The sequence below is a fragment of the Hippocampus guttulatus genome, chromosome 19 (genome assembly GCF_054856545.1).
Source record: "Hippocampus guttulatus isolate MCC_2025c chromosome 19, RoL_Hgut_1.0, whole genome shotgun sequence".
Classification (NCBI taxonomy): domain Eukaryota; kingdom Metazoa; phylum Chordata; class Actinopteri; order Syngnathiformes; family Syngnathidae; genus Hippocampus; species Hippocampus guttulatus.
The window spans coordinates 8,579,148-8,596,387 of NC_141279.1; the positions used below are offsets into that span (position 1 = coordinate 8,579,148).

Here is a 17,240-nt window from a genome sequence, read left to right on the forward strand (position 1 = left end):
TAGTACATTAAATAGGCGGCTTTACTGTACTTAAAATATTTTTTCACAATATCATAATTGAGTTAATAATACAAGAAATGAATTCCATAATAAAATAAAATTATTTCCATTCACGCTCGCAACTGTATTTAGATTTATGATCAATCAACATAAATCCACAGACACACGGCCCTTTTTATTTATGTATGTGTGTGTGTGTGTATATATATATATATATATATATACACATGTATAAAGAGAGAGAGAGTTCTTTCTCTCTCTGTGTATATCTCTCTCTCTATTTTTAATTTATTATACTCATTACTGTCAATGGGAAAATTATCTCTCATTGAATATTTGTGGTGCTTGTAGAGCGTCTCTCCAATAACAAGTTGCCATTTTATTTCATTTTTTTTCTGCAGTGGGATCATTACCGTGCTTACATATGAGATGCAGCCTGAATTGATTGAGAGGTGTGTTTATTTCACGGAACCCCGGCCCCCTCCACCTAAAAAACAACAACAACAATAATAATAATAATAAACCTCAACACAAATCTTTTGAAAAACCTTTCTATTCTAGACTTATGTTAGTCACCTCAGAGACAACAGGTGCATTTTTGGATCGCTTCCCTTTGTGAACAGTTTCTCCGCTGCCCTCACCCTCCTCCAACTCCAGCCGGCCTCTCTTCACAAAGTGCTCGATGCGTGACTCAAGACTTTCACAGAGCGGGCGCTCCAGCAAGGGCCGGTATTTCCTTTGGCGGCTGCCTTCCACCAGCAAGCATAGGCTGGACGACACCCCGCCTGTGATTGAAGTGGTTGGGCGAGCAGCTTTAACCATACGTAGAGTTACTCCTATCCATTCATATTCATCTTTGCGAATTCTTACTCATGGGCTCCAAGCCCCGAATCATGTCGCGCAGGACTTGAGCCTTGACTGCACTCTGCGTCCATTGTTGCTGAAGAGAAGATAGGGCGAGACTAAGCTCCTCGGTCTCCTGCTTCCAGCTCAGGCCGTCAAAGCGGCAGTCATACAGGACAAGCGGGTAGTCCACCGCCATGCTGGATGGGAAGTGGGGGTGGGGTGGGGGGCATTCATTTTCTGAAATACAAGCCAGGAGACAAATGGATGGATAGATCCATCGATAGCATGTGGTGACGTCACCTGTATTGTGGCTTCCTGGGGTTGTTGTGAACATCAAGGAGGCTCTGGATAATTTCTGGAGCTTCCAACTTCTGTCCAATCAGAAGCAGCACGGCCATCATGCAGCGAACCTGCAGCGTCACGGCAACGGCGGTTAGGGGCAATGCTTCAAATCACATTTCAACACTACTTAAGGAGAGACCTTCATCACTATAAGAGGGATACCTGGTGGTAGAGGAAGGCGAGTCCTTGAATCTCAAATACGAACAAGTCGTGTGGGTCTGTGCTGTCGGCACATAGGGGTTCTGCCGGCTTGACCTTGGCTGACAGGATGGTCCTCTCAAACTGCAGGACGCCGTTGCCCACGTCCATCTTGCACAGGTTACGGAAGTCGTGGGTGCCTTCATACCTGATGGTGAGGACATAAAAGATTATATGCACTCAAGATACATTATATGTATGAAAGAAAGTTGATTGGACTCCAACTTCAGTTGGCCATTTTGCCATGTAGTTCTGCCTGCTTGACAGTGTTTTTGTCCCACCTTTTCGCAGCGTTCGCCATTGCTGCCACATCCAAAGAGCCTCGCGGAAAATAGTAGTGGTACGTGCGGGACTGGCAATCGAAACGCGCGCTGAAGCCCTCAGCGACAGGGGCCCAGTCTAAAATCCGAATGTCCTGAGGGAGGACTCTATTCAGCATCTTCACATAGGGGAGCTCGGAGGCGGCGACGGCGTCTTTTTTGGCGTTTTCAGGAAGCGAGACGCCCAACCCGGAATACTGTGTGGAGCGAAGGTCGATTGTTATCACCTGTCCAGGAGAGAGGAGAGGACAAAGAAAGGAATGTGAAAATCCACAAACTTAGAAAAGTGGTGAACTCACCTGTGCGAAGGCGCCGACGCCTTTGTCTGTGCGTCCGCACCGGTGATAGTTCGAACTCTGTCGGTGCTGGATGAGGCGCGTCTTGAGAAGGGCTTCGAAGAGCCTGGCCTCAACTGTGTTGTCCGTGTTCTCCTGGACGGCGAAGCCCTGGTAGGCCCATCCCAGGTAGGCCAGACGTAGGGCAACGTGGCGGCGAGGGTGTGCAGAGAAGTCAAACGGCCGCTCCTTGCCTGCTTTCTTCCCTTTTTTAACATTGATCTTCTGGTTGTTGGGGGGCGGACTGCTCTCCATGTGGTTTCCATTCAGCTGGGACTTGAGCTTTTCCACTTCCCCCTCCAGCTGCTTTATCCTCTGGATTAAGTTCTCAGACATTTTGCTTCAAACGGACAGAAAACAATGTGTTACCAAAATGAAAAGGTTCCAATAGGATAATGATGGTGGAGCAATGCTGGGCTACGGACTATTAAAAACAAACTATCGTTTAAATTACGGTTCAACTTCTTACGCCAGTAATAGCTAATATTGCAATAAAACAACCGTTTACCTTCACTTTTAACGTCACGATAGTTGACGAGCGTGATTTTCTTCTTAAATTGCTTATCCCATTCGATTTTCAGAGTTGTTGCTGCATTTGCACCCACGCTTACTTTACGGGCTGATTTTACGTCAATTCCAAACAATTTACGATACTCAGTGACGTCCTCTGGGAAATGAAGTCCATGACTCAAAAGGCGCGGAAACGCCCATTCATTCGTCATAATCTCCAGACAGAAAAAGATGCAAACGGATAAAAACGATGGACTAAAATTGTCCATTTCTTGTACACATTAATTCACTTTCTCATGTATTTTGTCAATATCTTGAAACCAATACGGAATGCACATAGGGTGTAAGTATGGTTATTTAAAACAAGCACCAAAAAATGCAAAACCCTGAAAATTAATTGAACCTAATTGCATGTTTTAGTAATTCCTGGAGAAAACCATTGCAGAAACTTCACACAGCAAGCCCAAAACCAAGATTCCTCTTGCGGAGACAGCCGTGCAAACCAAGTCACTATATTCGGATGTAGTCAACCCCCCAAGTGATGTCCAAACACAACCTTTGAATTATATATTTTAAATTGAAAAGGTTGTTAGTAACTGGCAGCAAATACAGATCAAAAAAGGTTATTTGCTGCTCCTTTAAAAAAAAAAAAATCGAATGAATTCTGGTCTCCATCACCTGGAGCCATGATAAGGTTTTATCGTGGACACCACCTGTTGCATCTCAAATGTCTCGAGTCAAATGTCAAAAGTGTGTTTCTATCTGCCATATATTAATCACATAATGTCAAAATACTTCTTTCAAATTGTGATTTACTGTTGTGGCGCTACAGCTCTTCCGAATTGCATAACACGCAAAACGCCATAGACGGGGTAATGGAACTAGTTGACACACATTAGTATGTTTTCAAATGAAGACGAAGTTGCCAGAAGTGGCACATGTAGTGGGGGAAAAAATGACTAGTAGGACAGTCATTCGACTTGCGCTCTGAAACGGCGTCCCACAGCCTTCGTTACAAGGCAACAATTGCTGCGGGGTGAAGCGTTCAGCCACAGGAGGGCCTCATTTCACCCTTCTTTTTAAGCCGTATCCAGATGATGTCAGTCCTAATCGAGCGGCCACATTTGGCTTTGTTGTGGGAACAGGATGCGAAACTACTAACGCGGCGCCTCTTCTCATCTTCCTGGCAACAGGAAGACCAACCGGTGCCAGCCTCGACTTTGTTTGTGCCTCGCGTTTGCTTTTTCCTGTTTACAATTCCTCAGAACTCGCTGGAACGATAGTGGCGATAGCCCGGAAAAGAGGCACGGCAGCGAATGGGCCGGATGGAGACCTCAGAAATATCAGGACGAACGTTCATGTTGTGAGGGAGACTTCCATATTTGGTGAAGAGCATCTGCTTCTTTTCAAAGCTCCTGTTGGAGGTTTTAAAGGTCACCGTGAGGGCCACACTGATCAAAAAGCAACTACGTTGACAGCTTAGGGTATTTTGACGCAAGCGTTTTGCACGCTTTAAGCATCAGGGGACCGGCTGGTAGTAAATAACGTGACCCCCAGCACCTTGCCCCTCCCCCATATGGTTAAAATTGACACGGAGCAGCTCCTGTGAGAGCAGAACGCACACATTCTCCACCACAGACTCAAATGACTTCAGAACGAGATTGCTACATGCTTGTGTTTGTGTTACACAAAGAAAATGGGTTATCGAATTTTTGTCATGCAGTCCTCATTTCCTCAAATAGACGTCATCAAATTAAAGAAATAAATGCCTCACCCCGAATTGACAGCCATCCCACGTGTTCCATGCTGACTGGAAACAAAACAGCAACAAAGAGAATCACACGTGAGCTACGATTGCATTCTTACAAATTACCGACATCGGCATTTCATAGAAATAAACACCTGACGCCGTTTCGTTTTTTAAAATTTTTTTTTATTGACTGTTGTATGCCGACCAGAAAATTAGCGACAGAGATAATAGCGCATCGGGCTCTATTCAGAGGTTATCTAAGTGAATGAAGTCAGCCATTGTCAAGGCGACAACAGTCAGTGAACAAAAAGCCACAAGAGCGCCAGCTCGGCGGGCCGCACCCTCCATAGAGGAGCAGCACCGAAGCATACGAATGGAGGTGAAGACGTCTACATTTACAAGGCACTGCCGCCCTACTCGCTTTTCCTGATTCCCGGGGCCACTCTGGTCGCTCCTCCACTTTGTTTTGCACATCTATACTCCTTTTTTTTTTTTTCTTTCTCGCTGTACTCGTCATCACTGTTCTTTTGCCTCTCCCACACATTTCCTACTGAAGTGCTTTTCTTTTGTTTACCATCACATGTGACTGTCTGATTTCGAGAAAGCAAGGGCGGCAAAACAAGGAGTTTCCTGCGTCCCTCGGGGTGCGGCGAGGAGGGGAAGGGGGAGAGGGGGTCCCGTGGGGTCACGGCACGCAATCTCCTCCCGACATAAGAGGCGTTTTTTTTTTTTTTTTTGCACAGGAGGAGGCCCGTGGGATGAATCTCTCAAAGTGAAAGTCAGCTGCTATTTTAAAACGCAAGGATGGACGAGGATGTTGGCGAGCCAAAGACTTATGTGTCCACAGTGCGCCTGCTGCTGCGGGGGCGCACACGCAGCAAAGCCGACCCGCTCGCCGACGCGACGGCGATGAGAAACGCCGCGGGGTTCTCACGTCCAACAGGTAAAAATCCTCGACTTCCATTTTGCCCATTTCTTATTTACGACCGTTTGTAACTTGAGCGCATCTCCTGTGAAACGTTTTGGCTTCTGTACAGAAGCATTTAACACCCCCTTTGCGAGGCTGCGGGCGCTTCACGCTTGACCTTTTTTTAACTCGCAGCCTTTTGCATGAGAACATTGCAGAGCGTCACCAGGGGCGAGCGACATTAATGACTTTTGGAGGTTTGCACGCCGCCACTCGAAATGCGCAGACATCCTTGCCGTCCCGTTTGAAGAAATAAACGCCTTACTGCCGATTGACATTTCATTTCGTCTAAGTGGTACGTGCTGACACACACATGTAACAAAGAGGTAGAGTTACTTTGCACTCATGCTACTAACATATTTCCGAAAATAGACACCATGCCTCGGTTAATCACCGGACATGTTTGTCGTCTACTGCGAGAAATAAACGCCATACCGCTAATTGATGAGTCCTTTCATCCAAGTGACAAATACTGTATATACATCACAGAGTTAGAGCTACTTTAGCTTCTTGACAATTTTGCTACGATCCTATTTCTTAAAATGCCTCTGTTATTCGCCGGATGCGTTGGATGTCCGCTGAGAGAAATAAATTCCATACCACTGATGCATGTGTCATTTTGTCTGATACATGCGAAAAAAAAAATACATGCAACAATGAGATGGCGATACTTTGCTCTCATGCTGCAACATTTTATAAAGTAGAAGCCATTAATTACCGGGTGTGTTAGTCGACCACTGAAAAGAATGAACACCCTACCGGCAATTGATGTTTCATTTCCTCCGAGTGTTATACTCAAAAACAAATATACATACAAAAAAGGGATGGCTGGGTGAAGGTAAATACAGTATTTAACATGTCCAGATGTATCGGTCGTCCACATGAAGAAGTAGACGCCTTACCTCGAAAAGAATTGTGATTCATTCAATTGGATGTGAAAAAATGTTCAAAAACAGAGGTCATAAAGACGCCACGTGAAGTAGGAGTTGGAATGCGTAGCGAGTGAGAAAATGGTAGGGGGATGAATACACACAAGCCTTGGATAGGCTTGGAAATTAGGGCTTCAAAAAGGTTTCGGGTTTTAAATTAAGGTTTCAAGCATGTTGTTGAGTTTTATATTGGAGTGTTTGCTTTGGGTTCGACTCTCCAACTAATGTTTCAAGCATGAATTAGAGCTGCAAGTTTGGGCTTCAAAAAGGATTCGGGTTTCGACACTCTTTTAGGAATTCAAACTAGGGATATGGCTTCAAATTCAGGTCCAAAACCTGGGTTAGGGTTTCAAATGAATACTCCAGGGAAGGCTTGGGGGTTTTAAACAAGCGTTGTGGCTTTGAAATCAGTCAAGTGCTAATTGTTATTTCCTCTTTTTTTTTTTTTGGCTAGGTGAGAAGGTTCACCAGAGTCCATCAAATTTCATAAATGGCGTCACCGGAGATGACACAACACTGAGCTGCGAGAATTCATCTGGAAGTCACGTTACAGGCATGTTTCGATTTTTTTTCGGGACATAATCAAGGTCAAGGTCCTGTCTTTGAGTAAAGGCGTGCCACGACATTGTGTGTGCACTCAAACAGAGAAAAACACAAGTTGCAGCTCAGACGCGATGGACCTGGCGGCAGACAACACGCAAGCGTCCGGGGAAGAGAGCGGTCACAGGACGGAAGCCGAAGCGGGTACGTTCACCAGAGGAAGCATTGGAGGAAAGCCACATCGAGTTTTGTGATCACGTGACACCTCAATCACTCAAGTCTTGAGCTCACCTGCCAGCGACAACGGCTGGTTAGTGCCAGCTGGCGCCAAAAGCAAATCAATACCTGCTCACTCACGATTGGTCTCATCTTATTTCAGTCTGCCAATCGCGTCACGCCCTCGTAACCTCGCCCTCTTCTTCAGTTTGCACAGGCCGCGAGCAGTTGGAGCCCCAAACAAAAGGCCTGACAGGAACACGGCGCATAATTACCTTTGATTTGAGTTGGTGCTTTGTTTCTGTCTTTTCAAGGCTCGCCTGTCGACTTTCTCAACCCGCCGGAGCACGTGGCGGTTCGGGCGGGCGAGCAGGCCCGCTTACGCTGCGATTTCCGCTCCGCCTGTGTCCCCGTGGCTTGCTGCTGGATTTTCAACAGAGGAAAGGTCTCAGGATCGTTTCGCTTGGCATGATCTTTTGAGCGCGATGGATATATTGGGGGGGTGCAGAGGTGTCATACATCATGATACAGTGATATCGCTCTACAACACCGACGGAGTGACTGGAAGAAAACTGGCCACGACACGTAATGATGTGGCGACATCACAAATCACTCTAATGCGCGTGTTGGAGGAAACGCATGATCCTGAGATGTGCCAATCTGGCATAAATTGATACAACACAAGACAAAAATCTCAGCGCAATGATGATACAGTCGTGTGATACTGTGTTAATCAATACATAGATGATATCACAAAATACTAGACTACGGTTGGATTCAAAGGAATGAAAACATCTTTGATGCATTGTGATATCGTGATAAAGCTAATTGATACATTGGCAGCAAACTATTGATTCCGACATTGATCGGTTGAGCAGTTTTTACACCATATAGCGGGGTCACTGGAGACCCAAATATTAGAAGGAAAGCATTTTTGATACTTGAGCTGTATCGTGATATGACAATGGATAGATTGCAATAAAACCACCCTCAACAGACCAACGTCATGTTACAATATCGCGATACGGTGCAAGTAGATGTACTGGAAGTAAAAAAAAATAATAATTTGACGCAGCACTAATGCTGCTAACTACAGTACAGAATTTTCTGCTTTTCTACAGGCGGTTCTGTCGGACCCCAGGATGTCCGTCAGCAGCGACGATGCGCACAGCAGCCTGGTGATTTCCGAAGCCCACCCGGACGACACGGGTTCTTACACGCTCATCGCTCGGAACCGAAGCGGCTCCTCTGAACACACTGTCTCCCTCAGCGTCATACGTGAGTGTGCAGCTTTGAAATAACCTTCTGATACCCAAGTACTTATTCCCGAACCTTTGCAAAAGATCGCCCCGACCCGCCCGCGTCTCACCCGGTGATCTCCCAGCTGTCGGCCGAGTCCCTCGTCCTCTCCTGGACGGGTCCCAGCTTCGATGGCGGCACGGCCGTGTTGGGTTACATCGTGGAGGTCCGGCGGCAGGGTGCCGACGCATCTGGAGACTGGACGGAAATAGCCGAACGGTGTAAGAACACCTCAACCCAGGTCAGCGCGGGCCTGGAGCCCTACGGGAAGTATCGCTTCCGAGTACGGGCCTACAACGCCGAGGGCGTCAGCGAGCCAAGTCAGGAGTCGGACACCGTCACGATGGCCACAACCAGTTAGTTACTTTGGACGTTTGACACTTTGCCCCCTGACCTGTTCCAAATTGACCACTTGCTGAAGTACCACTTCATTTGTTTGTTTTAGAAGAAAAGAAGGACGACATGCGACCTTTTGTGAAAGTGGTGATTGATACCAAACAGGTGCTTCAGGACCACTACAACGTCCACGAGAAGCTGGGAATGTACGTTTGCCTGCACCATCGAAGCCTCTGTGAAACATGGTGTGGAATCAAAGCATCCATGAGACACATTTTAGACCGCAATGGATACAAGAAAACCATTCACAATTGGTGATGATCTTATGATATCGCGATACAGCACTGAATGTATCAGAATATGGTGCTCATGGATGTACTGCGAGATAAGCATCTACGATTGGGTTCAAATGCTGTTAACTATTCTCCTGCGCAGGGGGAAGTTTGGGGAGGTGTTCCGTCTGTCCCACAAAGAGTCGGGCGAGGTGTATGCGGGCAAGTTCTATCGGGTCAGGAGCTCCAAGGAATGCTCGGCCGCCCGGCAGGAGATCGAGCTGATGAACTGCCTCCACCACCCCAAACTGGTCCAGTGTCTGGCGGCCTACGAGGCCCCAACCGAGACGGTGATGGTCATGGAGTAGTAAGTAACTGAGAGGCGCAACCGGGGACTTCGAGCGGGACCGCAACTTGGTCTTTTCCTCCGTCCGTCATAGCATCGCAGGCGGGGAGCTTTTCGAGCGCATCGTGGATGACAACTTTGAGCACACGGAGCCCACCAGCGCCGGCTACATGCGGCAGATCTTGGAAGGCATGATGTACGTGCACAAGCAGGACATTGTCCACTTGGACCTCAAGCCCGAGAACATCGTCTGCACCGACCACACCGGAACGCGCATCAAGATCATAGACTTCGGCCTGGCTAGTAAACTGGGTGAGGAAACGGCTGAGGACCGCCAGGACTTGGGCTCTTTACAAGACCTGTTGATGTGCGTTTTTAGAAGAGGGGAAGCCCCTGCTGGTGATGCATGGAACGCCAGAGTTTGTGGCCCCTGAGGTGATCAACTACGAGGCCGTGGGAGTGGAGACGGACATGTGGAGCATCGGAGTCATCTGCTTCATATTGTAAATAAATCACTTTTTTTTTTTTTAAACGACCCTGCTGGCAATACTGTTTGAAATTCTAGAGGGAATTCAATTCTCATCCCCCAGTTTTTCTTCTATAAATAACACTGTGGCAAAGGCAACGCATTTCCATCTTGGCTTAAATGGCAGAATACAATCCGCTAACCCCTGTAGTACACCAAGGACATGAATTAGAGTCGGGCCGCAGACCTCCGCCAAGGCTCAACAGGCCAAATTTGGATCTTCACCTTCATAGTTGCCCCCTTCTTAAAGTTCTTGCAACATCGAACCCCCCGTGGGGGTTAGCGACCAAGCCTGGAATGATAGATGACCCTCCCCACCCCTCGCAAAGTCTTTGTTTCAACAACCTATATTAATAGTTTAAACCGTAAAGACACCCTGATTTATGATCTCCAAACACTTGTAAATCATTTTCAAACACATCTTACATTACCCATAAAAATGAATAGCTTGTATATGATTTGTTCTTGGAAGTGTGAGGACACATGTCGCCGCTCTTATCTGTAAAAACACCAGTTGGTACTTTTTCTCTTGAACAAGACTGTAGCCTGATTTAATGAAGCGCCTCCTGTCACTAAAACATAGTTCCTTGGCCACAAGAAGGTGCCAAAGTGATAACATTTTAAAAATTGATCGCTGGCATCAACTCCCTCCCTCCTTCCCCAACCCACAGGCTAAGCGGAGAGTCGCCCTTCCAGGGAGGGAGTGAGGCCGAGACCTTCGCACTCGTCACCGCAGCTCACTACAATTTCGACCCGGAGAGCTTCGAGGACATTTCAGACCAAGCCAAAGACTTCATCAGCGGCCTTCTGAAGAAAGACCGAAGGTTGGTAGGAAGCTCGAGGACGCAGGGCGTCAACTCTTGCTACAGCCCTCCAACCCACGCAGATTTGAGTTTTTACCTGTGAGGTGTTTTTGCTTCACCTCCCCAGAAGTAGGATGTCGTGCATCGAGGCCCTGGTCCACCCATGGATGGCCTCCTTCACCGCTCTCAACCGACCCACCAAGTCCCTCAGGAAGGAGAAGATGAGACGCTTCCTGGCCAAGTGCAAGTGGAAGGTAACGAGGGGGAAACAAAAAACACAGCATACATCAACACCGAGCAACGATTATAATCATAAAACCACAATATGCAAGGAAAGAAAATTGTGTTCGACTAGCTTTTTTTTTTTTTTTTAACAACATTGCCATCTGCTGGAGTAGACTTGCGTGCCCTAAATTGGGAAAAAATGGTTGTTGGGGTGTTTGAGGAGTGGATCCGATTTTATCCCAAGTGTGTTTGAGCGCATTGCTGTGTAGTCATGCTGTCTTCTCAAACTTGCAGAAAACTGGCAAGGCTGTTCTGGCCCTGCAGCGCATGGCCAACCTTTCCAACAAGCCAGACTCTCCTGGCAGCTCCTCAGACGGTAAGATTGGTTAACACACAAAGCTATGCAGTGTTTTTTTTTTTTTTTTTGCACACTAACATTTTGGAACGTTAGTCTTATTTCAAAATGGAATAATTTTTCTCAAGATTCTACACATATCCCATTGTTAAAATGTAAAAGGATTAAAAAAAATGTACTAAAAATTTTTTTATTGGCCATAATGCTCAGAATGGTGCAAAGAGGAAGCTGTACAAAAAATAATTCTGTTGCATGTGGAATTTAAGAGGAAAATGAACTCCCTTGTGGAATGAGGCTATCACAAAATGAGAAAAGTGAGTCGTTTGTGGATGCACTGCAGTTGGAGCTCCCGGTCTTGGAGCTCCATCTGGATGGCGGTCAGATGACTCTCACTTTCACATTGTCACTACATGTTTGCGCCCCCTGCCGCAAAAAAATCCCGAAAGCGCGCTTTTCTTTTTGATCCAGAGCCGAGCTGGAGCCAAGAGGCAGAGGAAGCCATCCGCTCACTGGATAAGCAGCTGCACGGCGAGCCTCGCTTCCAGGAGCCCCTGAGGGACGCCAGCCTCCCTGTGGGAGCCACTGCTTGTCTGGCGTGCCGACTGGATGGTTAGAACGACCGCCGGCGCTTCATTAACCCGGGAGGCAAAACAACAGCCACACACAAAAAAAACCACTTCAGCAGGAATATTTTGATTGGAGTGAGCATTTTTAATTAAATCGCATCATGTCAGTTATGAGCTGAACATGACAAGTTGCCACAGTCACGAAGTCAGTGCAAAAACTAAGTTGACCCCCAAAAAGACAAGAATTTTGTTTCAATGCAATTGGAGATCATGTAAGAAATGTGATCAAGATATGATATCGCAATGTCACTAATCGTGACACTGTTCTTATGGCGAAATGGGAATAAAACTTTAGACGATACACGATGCCTATATTGACTGTATGTTTGGGTGTTTCTTTGTGTCTTTTACCTCTAGGGTACCCTCATCCGGAGGTGCAATGGCTCCAGGATGACAAGCCGCTGTCCGAGTCGTCCCGAGTGAAGATGCAACACAGCGAAGACGGCCACTGCTCGCTGGTCCTGTCCGGCGTGGAGGTATCGGACGCGGGCGTCTACGTGTGCCGGGCCAGCAACCAGCTGGGGGCGGCCTCATGTTCCGCCCGACTCACAGTAGACACGTAAAGGGAAATACACGGCAATGTCGCATTGCCGGCAGACGCACTTACTCAAGTATTCCTCCTTTTGAAAGAAAGCATGCTGTTACAAGGTCAGACGTTTGCATTATTCAACATGAGTTGAGAAAATTGTTTTTGTTTTTTTGCATAGTCCATGTTCAATGTGAATCTTTTAATAGCATTCGTAAATAAAAGCTCCATTTAAAACAATCATGTGAGTTGAAGTCACACTGGCGCATCAGTCACTACAGTAGCTTTTTTGTTGTTGTTGACAGTAGCAGAATGCTGCCCACTGCAGCGACTGCTAAATTTCGACTTCAGCAAATAAAGACCATTGATTTTTATTCGGGGACATTCTCCACGGCACAAAAAAAAGCATGACTTAATCGTAAAACGTTCTGTCCCTTGTGAACTCAAAAGAATTGACCGGTGCGAGTCATAAAGACCAAAGTTCTTAAATGGCTTGAATAAGATGTGCATAAATACGCCATTGGATGGGTTGAAAGACAGCTGTGGTTGCCCCACTTCAGGTTTCCCAATATTTGACTCCACAGCAGTCTTTGAAAAAAATATCTTCTACACTAACTGCCCCCCGTACACTCATTTCACGCACGATAAAGCTATGGTAGTAAAAAAAGAATAAAAATTCAGAGCGATGTCAATGGCCCCGTACGCACAGTTTTGACCCCGCGTCACTGACACGGGATGCAAGATGAGGTGGCAATTTTCCCGCTTTGTGGGCCGTTACAAGAACAACCGAGATTCATTCAGCCTACAAAAATCAGGGGCACAAAGTTTTCTCCCGCCCTTTGTGTCGAAAGCAATTGTCACTGTCCAGAAAAGGGGACCGCCTTTGCTGGGTTGAGTGTGAAAGGCACACGTTTGAGTTGATCTTCGTGTCAAAAGGCAACTGCAGAGGCACATCAACTTTCATGGTCGTACCATTTCTTCGCCTCCGGCTTGACCGCCGTCTCTATTATTTCCTATAGTGCTGCCCGTCTCTGCTGCATCCTCTTCTGAAGTAGATTCCAGGCTTTTAATACCTTTTTGGAATGGAAAGTGGACAAAACACAATTTCACGTCACAGTCTGACGAGATGCGCAAACGGAAAGCTTTGTTTTTGAGTGAATACTTAGCGGACGAGGAATAGTCCACCTGTTTGCGAGTGACCTCTGGCTCCCACAGCGTGCTGAGCACCACGTTGGCGTGCTCCAGCCGCTGTGCGTTGGAACCTTGGCTCTGGAGGCGGCGCTGGGCGTCCTCCGGCGACACGCCGTCTCGATCTATTATCCGAGACACCGCCTAGAGAACATCCACCCCCGTAAAAAAGGTTTTTGGTAGACCATAGTGATGGCCGAGTAACAGCAACCGGTTGCATGACATGTAGCGCACCTCCTCCTCGGGGATGATGGTCACCCACACCTCATGGACCATGTCTGTCCAGCCTGCCTCCAGCAGAACCGCCGCATCGAGCACGCATACATCTTTACCTGACCAATTGGGGGGGAAAAAAATCAAGTTTGTATTCTCTGTGACTTCTGACAGTGTCACAAATTAAACCTCTACCTTGTTCCCTGGCTTGGCTGATAATGTTCTTGACCAGAAGTGCAATTTCAGGCCACACGATGTCCGTTAGTGCTTTCAATCTTTCCTGAAAAGGGAAAAAAACAAATCAGCCGGGACCGCAACATGTGACTCAATATGTTTTGTTACCTGTTTTCCAAACACCTTCTTCCCTAAGGCGCGTCTGTTGATGCTTTTATCTTCATTTAGGATATCTAAGGATGATTAAAATATATATATAATTAAAGTGAGGGTTGACTATTTTCCAGTGATGGGCGTGAGGCCAAGTAAGAGCATACCCGATCCGAATTCCTCCACGACGCGGTGGTAGGCGGCGGTGTCCGGCTCGTAGACTTGGTGGCCCAGCTTGTCACAGTCGATGCGGACGGCTCCCAGGTCCTCCAGACGCTTGGCCACGGCGCTCTTCCCGCTGCCGCTCCCGCCCGTCAGGCCGATCACGTATGGCTGGAGGGGGAGATGTGGCGCGTCCTAACCCGGGAAAACAGGAGGAGCCGAGATACAGCTCAGTGGAATGATTTTTTCCTACCTTTTCCTAAGGGTTGTGAACAATAAGCTACAGCTGACTTGAACCGAAAACACAGACAAAAGCTTTTTCAATTTCTTGGGGAAAAAAACCAACAACAACAAAAAAAATCTAAATTGGTGAATCTACTTTGGGTGGAATGAGGAGGGTTCCCAGCAAGCGGGAGCGCAGGCTGGATGAGCTTATCTTCTCCTCCTCCGTTTCGGAGTGATGCGCATCCTTGAGCAGTTGGATCTCGTGAAGAACCAAAGCGGGAAGGCCCTGAATGACACAGAAAGCAAAAAAACCCCAAAAAAAACCCCTGTTAAACACAACACGGTCACTCTTCTATATAAACCTGGGGCTACTTTACATTCTTAATGCGAGTCCTGTTGACGGCCTCGCCCCCCTTGCGTGTCTCCTCGCTGACCACGATGCAACGCAACAGCGGGTCGACCACCGACACCCCGAGCGGGTCGTCCAGGGGCACAATCTCCACCTGTAGCGAGGGCCTGACGTCCCGCAGGAACTCGTGGAGCTTTTCTACGCGCAGGTGGTATGGCTGGATTAGCTCCTTCAGGACCTTTTCTGTGGGCGACAAGGAGGAAATCTGAATGTCGGAAACCTGAATCAGGGTCCAATATTAACAGTGGCCCTATGGCCCAGGGCCACCACGTGACTCTGTCGGCCCCCCCAGAATTTACTTCAGCTGGCCCGACTAGGCCACCAGTTAAAAGTTCAGGATTAAATGAGATGAATTCAACACATTCATGCTTTTTTTTAATATCCAGTACTCAAATGTTTTGAGTGTGATGCACTCAATTTGTTTTTTCAACTGATTCATCAATGATTTAAATAATGGTTAGGTGCAGTCCTACTTTTCAGCATTCCCTGGTCGCACACTCCGATAAGAAAGCGTCTTGTGGCGAGCAAGCACGACACGTTTAGCAGGGTCTTGTGGGCCCCGTGAAGGCGGTCGAAGGTGCCACCCACCACCACGTCAGGATACGTCTCCAATGGTTTACCATCCCCTTGGGGCTCCTTTACCCCGGACTCAGACTCTTCGTGCGGCGTGGCCGGCTGCGGGCGTAGCAACACCGACGGCAGGCCTGGCTGGCACGTGTAGCAGTGTCCGGCGTAGCCCTGCAGGCACTGCGTCACCTGGTGCGACTGCGCCGGGTCCTGCAGAGGGAAGTCTGTCAGGAGCACCTCGGGGGAGTGGGACAGGGACTGCGGCGTGGGGAAGGGGCCGCCCATGTTGGACGGGGGGTGGATGTGAGTGAGCAGGACGCGGACGTCGAGGTGTGAGCACACGTCAGCCGCATTGCTGTACAGGCGCGTGATGAGCGAGCATAGGTCGACGGCCGGCGGGATGAAGACGGGTCGCGCTTGGCCGCCGCCGCACAGGTTGAGGCCCGGGTGCAGGTGGACGTAGAGGGTGCGCTCCACCAGCTGCGCAGCCGAGCGAAGCACGGGGGCGATGCGCAGGGTGTGGATGGGCGATGTCAGTACCAGGATGCCTGTGCTGAACATCGACATGGTCCCGGATGCCATTGCCACGGTAACTGCCACAAAAAAACCTGATTGGAGGTAAGACGAGATATGAACAACATTAAGCCAAAAATATATATAAAAATCACATACCTGTATCTTCAAATTTGTCTGCTTTTAATTAGCAAAATTATATTTGTTTTTAGCGTGTGAAATACAAAAAATATCTGCATGGGTTTAAAATGATCGTATTTGATTTTTTTAAATGTGTATTTAAGAGGGAGGAAGTCATTACTGGGTCACAACAAGAACACCACAGTCATCAATGTGGTTACTCATTAGACATTGTGTTTGCCTTTGGGAATGCAGTTTGTAACTGTTTATTATTCCATTGGCTCACCACAAGTTAGCGCAGTTTTGGCTATTAATTTTTTTTAGCAGAATATAAAAGGCAGCCATAGCTAGTTTGCTAGACATACAGAAACACTCCAACCAAAAATTGCGTATCTATTTTTAATATCCACAAATCATCGTTGGGAAGCTCTACGTACGCATTGCGTTCGTAAAACTAGCAAGAGTTGTTCACTGCACAGTGAAAAAGAAATCTCGTCAGCTTGACACACACTCACGGAAAATACACAAAAGGGTGATATTTAAGTAGTCTGCCTGTTAACATACCTGCTTAATTCCGTTATTTTTTTTTGGTCCACACTTTAAGAAAACGGAATGTTTACAAAGCTCGCCCAAACGGCTAAACAGCCCCTTGGACAGAGCAGTACCGGAAGAGAGAGTATGAGGACTGTCACGTGACACCCAAGGATTACTTGATTGGTTGGTGAAAAACCGAAGTGATGCTTGGGATGTGAAGTTCTTTTTGCGTTATGGAAGTGAAGGATTTTTAGACAAGGAATAGTGCTAATAGGATGGGAAAAAGTGCCCGTTTTGCGGCAGCCCATTTTGTTTCATTCATTCAATATTTTAAAATGAACAATTAGCGTCTGTGCAATCTATTTCACCCAAAATGTTTCCTTGCATTTTTTTGTACTGTTCTTCTAATACCTTTTAGCAATTAAGGGGATTTTTTAAAAAAGTGATTTATTTTGTACAAAGAATTCTGCCATTTGAACAGTTGACTTTTTACATCCACTTGAATGTGAATGGTTGTTTGTCTTAATGTGCCCTACTCGTGGCTTGTGACCAGTCCTGCGTGTAGCCTGCTTCTCACATGTCAGCTGGGATCAGATCCAGCCTCATCCTAACGAGGACAAGCGCAAGAGAAAATGGCAGGAAGGAAAACATGTGACCAATATTGGTTGCAAGTTGAGAGATATGACATAATTATTGACAAATACAAAGAGTCTCTGAG

General features: G+C 47.1%; 3 protein-coding genes across 5 annotated transcripts; 1 reads left to right on the forward strand and 2 right to left on the reverse strand.

The window, feature by feature from the left end:
- Window positions 1-441: 441 nt before the first annotated feature.
- pus3 (pseudouridylate synthase 3) lies at window positions 442-7,374 on the reverse strand. Of its 3 annotated transcripts, XM_086138004.1 has the most exons (9): window positions 7,229-7,374; window positions 4,326-4,361; window positions 2,006-2,381; window positions 1,668-1,933; window positions 1,351-1,534; window positions 1,147-1,256; window positions 871-1,043; window positions 577-785; window positions 442-487 (listed from the first exon to the last, which is right to left on the reverse strand). In XM_086138004.1, exons 2-9 carry the CDS (start codon window positions 4,340-4,342, stop codon window positions 464-466), a joined length of 1,359 nt encoding a protein of 452 aa, XP_085994130.1. In that variant the 5' UTR covers window positions 4,343-4,361; window positions 7,229-7,374; the 3' UTR covers window positions 442-463. The 3 variants fall into 3 exon arrangements, with proteins under 3 accessions (XP_085994130.1, XP_085994132.1, XP_085994131.1); XM_086138006.1 differs by lacking the exons at window positions 4,326-4,361; window positions 7,229-7,374 and adding an exon at window positions 2,550-2,689; XM_086138005.1 differs by lacking the exon at window positions 442-487 and having other exon boundaries at window positions 553-785.
- Window positions 5,030-12,675, forward strand: LOC147190107 (myosin light chain kinase, smooth muscle-like). Its single transcript, XM_086138001.1, has 15 exons — window positions 5,030-5,244; window positions 6,652-6,750; window positions 6,843-6,941; window positions 7,268-7,398; window positions 8,075-8,231; window positions 8,297-8,608; window positions 8,698-8,794; window positions 9,024-9,227; window positions 9,301-9,518; window positions 9,586-9,709; window positions 10,404-10,556; window positions 10,663-10,789; window positions 11,055-11,136; window positions 11,584-11,724; window positions 12,099-12,675. Exons 1-15 carry the CDS (start codon window positions 5,106-5,108, stop codon window positions 12,302-12,304), a joined length of 2,289 nt encoding a protein of 762 aa, XP_085994127.1. The 5' UTR covers window positions 5,030-5,105; the 3' UTR covers window positions 12,305-12,675.
- Window positions 12,455-17,094, reverse strand: coasy (CoA synthase). Its single transcript, XM_086138002.1, has 10 exons — window positions 16,553-17,094; window positions 15,262-15,963; window positions 14,757-14,971; window positions 14,534-14,665; window positions 14,160-14,349; window positions 14,011-14,075; window positions 13,864-13,948; window positions 13,690-13,787; window positions 13,453-13,599; window positions 12,455-13,340 (listed from the first exon to the last, which is right to left on the reverse strand). Exons 2-10 carry the CDS (start codon window positions 15,935-15,937, stop codon window positions 13,281-13,283), a joined length of 1,668 nt encoding a protein of 555 aa, XP_085994128.1. The 5' UTR covers window positions 15,938-15,963; window positions 16,553-17,094; the 3' UTR covers window positions 12,455-13,280.
- Window positions 17,095-17,240: the final 146 nt, after the last annotated feature.

Bases quoted from the DNA above. Each gene is read 5' to 3' on its own strand.
- pus3 (XM_086138004.1), bottom strand. The intron at 1,044-1,146 runs GTGACGTCACCA...CTTCCCATCCAG, and splicing joins CCCAGGAAGCCACAATACAG to CATGGCGGTGGACTACCCGC. The intron at 488-576 runs GTGACTAACATA...GTTGTTTTTTAG, and splicing joins ATGCACCTGTTGTCTCTGAG to GTGGAGGGGGCCGGGGTTCC.
- LOC147190107 (XM_086138001.1), top strand. From the start codon at position 5,106: ATGGACGAGGATGTTGGCGAGCCAAAGACTTATGTGTCCACAGTGCGC. The intron at 5,245-6,651 runs GTAAAAATCCTC...TTTTTTGGCTAG, and splicing joins GGGGTTCTCACGTCCAACAG to GTGAGAAGGTTCACCAGAGT. The intron at 9,710-10,403 runs GTAAATAAATCA...CCCAACCCACAG, and splicing joins GGAGTCATCTGCTTCATATT to GCTAAGCGGAGAGTCGCCCT.
- coasy (XM_086138002.1), bottom strand. From the start codon at position 15,937: ATGGCATCCGGGACCATGTCGATGTTCAGCACAGGCATCCTGGTACTG. The intron at 14,076-14,159 runs GTATGCTCTTAC...AATCATCCTTAG, and splicing joins CGTGGAGGAATTCGGATCGG to ATATCCTAAATGAAGATAAA. The intron at 13,341-13,452 runs GTGGACTATTCC...CATTCCAAAAAG, and splicing joins CAGAGGTCACTCGCAAACAG to GTATTAAAAGCCTGGAATCT.